The 3,181-nt window shown below is 40.1% G+C and overlaps 1 protein-coding gene across 1 annotated transcript in view; it reads right to left on the bottom strand.

Moving 5' to 3' along the window:
* The window catches only part of FSTL1 (follistatin like 1), a 41,833-nt gene extending 38,962 nt beyond the window's left edge, over positions 1-2,871 (bottom strand). The window contains exons 1-3 of the mRNA XM_019651008.1: positions 2,852-2,871; positions 2,592-2,725; positions 2,171-2,281 (exon numbers count right to left, since the gene is read on the bottom strand). Of these exons, the coding sequence (XP_019506553.1) occupies positions 2,171-2,281; positions 2,592-2,725; positions 2,852-2,871 (265 nt within the window). The remainder of the gene's footprint in view (positions 1-2,170; positions 2,282-2,591; positions 2,726-2,851) is intronic.
* Between the last annotated feature and the right edge of the window lie 310 nt (positions 2,872-3,181).

Here is a 3,181-nt window from a genome sequence, read left to right as displayed (position 1 = left end):
TTTATATACTTGAAGAAGTATATAAGTCTAGCAATCATCTGACAACTGTACTATGCTATCAGAATATTATTGACTATTTTCCCCATGCTGTACGTTACATCCCCATGGCTTATTTGTTTTATACCTGGAAATTTGGACCTCTTATTCCTCTTCACCTTTCCCCTTCTTTTTAATTTTCAGTTATAGTTGACATTCAATATTATTTTATATTAATTTCAGGTGTACAGCATATGGTTAGACATTTGTATAGTTTAATAAATGATCCCCCGATTAAGTGTATGTAGTACCCACCTGGCACTATACATAGTTATTACCATATTATTGACTATATTCCCTATGCTGTTCTTTATATCCCCATGATTATTTTTTAATTACCAATTTATACTTCTTAATCTCTTCCCCTTTTTCACTCTGCCCCAACCCCTTCCCATCTATCACCCCAATAACTCTATTACCCACCTGACACCATACATAGTTATTACAGTATCACTGACTATAATCCTTATGCTATACCTTACATCCCCTATATCCCCAATCCTTGTAACTGCCAATTTGTACTTCTTAACCCCTTCCCCTTTTTTCAGCCACCACACCAACTCCCCTCCCATCTGGCAACCATAAAAATGTTCTCTGAGTATCTATGAGTCTGTTTCTGTTTTGTTTATTTTGTTCTTTAGATTCCACATATAAACAAAATCACATTGCATCTATCTTTCACTGTCTGACACTCCACTTAGCACAATACCCTCCAGGTCCATCCAAGTGGCTGCAGGTGGCAAGAACCCATTGTCTTTTCTGGCCAAGCAATATTCCATTGTATATATGTACCACCTCCTCTTTATTCGTTCTTCCATCGATGGACACCCAGGCTGCCTCCACATCTTGGCCACTGTAAGCAGTGTTGCAATGAACAAATGGATGCACACGTCCCCTCAAAGTAGCATTTTGGGTTTCTTTGGATAAAATCAGGAAGTGGAATTACTGGGTCCTTCATTGTCTCTTGCTATATAGCCTTTGTTTTAAAGTCTATTTTGTCTGGTATAAGTGTTGCTACCCCAGCTTTTTTGTTTTGTTTTGTTTTTTTCCATTTCCATTTTCATGAAATAACCTTTTCCATCCCTTTACTTTCTGTGTGTGTCTTTCAATCTGAAATGAATCTCTAGTAAGCAGCATATAAGGATTTTGTTTTCTTATATATTCAGCTCCCCTATGGTTTTGATTGGAGCATTTAATACACTTACATTGAAAGCAATTGTTGAAAGATATGCAGTTATTGCCATTTCATTATTCACATCTTTATCTTTTTTTTTTTTTTTCCATCTTAACGTAGTCACTGTAACATTCCTTGTAATACTGGTTTGGTGGTGATGAACTCCTTTAGCTCTTTTTCTTGTCTGGGAAGCTCTTTATCTGTCCTTCGATTTTAAATATCCTTACTGGGTAGAGTACCCTTGATTGTGGGTCCTTGTTTTTCATCATGTTGAATATTTTGTTCCAATCCCTTCTGGCCTACAAAGTTTCTGTTGAAAAATCAGTTGACAGTGTTATGGAATCTCCCTTATAGGAAATTAACTGCTTTTCTCTTGCAGCTTTTAGGATTCTCTTTATTTTTAATCTTTTTCATTTTAATTATAATGTGTCTTGGTATATGGGCCTGTTTGGGTTCATGTTTTTTGGGACCCTCTGCACTTCCTGGGCTTGTGTTTATTTCCTTCACCAGGTTAGCAAAGTTTTCAGTCATTATTTCTTCAAATAGATTCTCAATCCCTTGCTTTCTCTCTTCTTCTTCTGGTACCCCTATGATGTGAATGTTGTTACGCTTGATGTTGTTCCAGAGGTCTCTTAAATTATTCTCATTTTGTTTTTTGGTGGGGGAGGGGGAGAATTCTTTTCTCTTTTTTCTGTTCCAACTGGGTGTTTTCTGCTACCTTGTCTTCCAAGTTGCTGATTCGATTCTATACTTCGTCTAGTCTGCTGGTGGTTCCTTCTAGTGCATTCTTCATTTCAGTTATTGTATTCTTCACTTCCGACTGGTTCATTTTTTATGGTTTCTATGTCCTTTTTTATGCTTGCTATCGCTTTGTTGAAGTTCTCACTAAGTTCCTTGAGCATCCTTATAACCACTGTTTTGAACTCTGTATCTGGNCTCCTTGCCGGAGGCACAGCTCACCATCACAGGTCATGGCTGTGCAGACCCAGTTTCCGCAGGCACAGACACAGCGGTTACAGTCCACCTCGGTCTCAGCTCCATCTGCATATGTTTCATCCTCCAGGGCACACTCTGTTGGGACCAGAAATAAGCGGCAACCGTTTAGAGTAAAGGTGGAACACAGCGTCTTGGCTAGTCTGGGCACCTTACCCTTTTCACAGACAAGACCCGCCTGTCCCTCAGAGACGCCGTATCTGAGCAAATGCTACCACCAACCCAAAGATTTGAGGACCTGAACATCACCATCAAGATGCTGGGCTGGGGCCTAATCTAGAATCATGGAAGGAAATTTTCTTAGCACGCTCTGGACAGTTCCGTCAGTTTTGGCCCCTTCAAAATGCTCCTACTCCCTACAACTCCCTGTTTCTTAGGTTAAGCATACTCTTCTCCGGAGGGTTGAAGGATGGGTTGAGGCACTTGAGGAACTCTTGGAAGCTGAGTTTCCAGTCAGCATTTTCATCAGACAGTTCAATGAGAGCATCGACACAGAGTCCTCTGAAACAAAACACAGGAGAACTGTGTCAGCCAGACCTCAGCTTCACTCCCAAAGAAAGGAAATAAAGCATCAGGATCACATACACCTGGGACCCCCAGTGGAGGTCAAGGTGACTGTTAATTGAGAAAGTTTCCCTTTATACTGACCCCTCACAACCATCAACCATCCTGACTCCTATAAGCATCCAACTTTTAGTTGTCGTGTCAGATGTCAGACCACTCAAGCTGTTCAAATGTTCCTCCCCAAATGACTAAACTTTCCTGACTAGTTTTGTCCACTTTGATTGACAAATGTTACACTACCTGAGCCCCTTCCACCAAAAATTGCCTTTCTCCGTGGTATAAGTGTTAAGCCAACCAAATCAGGAAAATCAAAACAGAAGAGAGAGAAATCGATGATAAGAAAGGAATGTGTGATTGGAAAGAATATGGAATTCAAGGAAGTGTCACCACTATCGCCATTCTATAAAGAGATCC

Source organism: Hipposideros armiger, unplaced genomic scaffold, assembly GCF_001890085.2.
Source record: "Hipposideros armiger isolate ML-2016 unplaced genomic scaffold, ASM189008v1 scaffold_8, whole genome shotgun sequence".
NCBI classification, from domain to species: domain Eukaryota; kingdom Metazoa; phylum Chordata; class Mammalia; order Chiroptera; family Hipposideridae; genus Hipposideros; species Hipposideros armiger.
The sequence above is the reverse complement of the archived record's forward strand: the minus strand, read 5'-3'. Positions and strand labels throughout refer to the sequence as shown.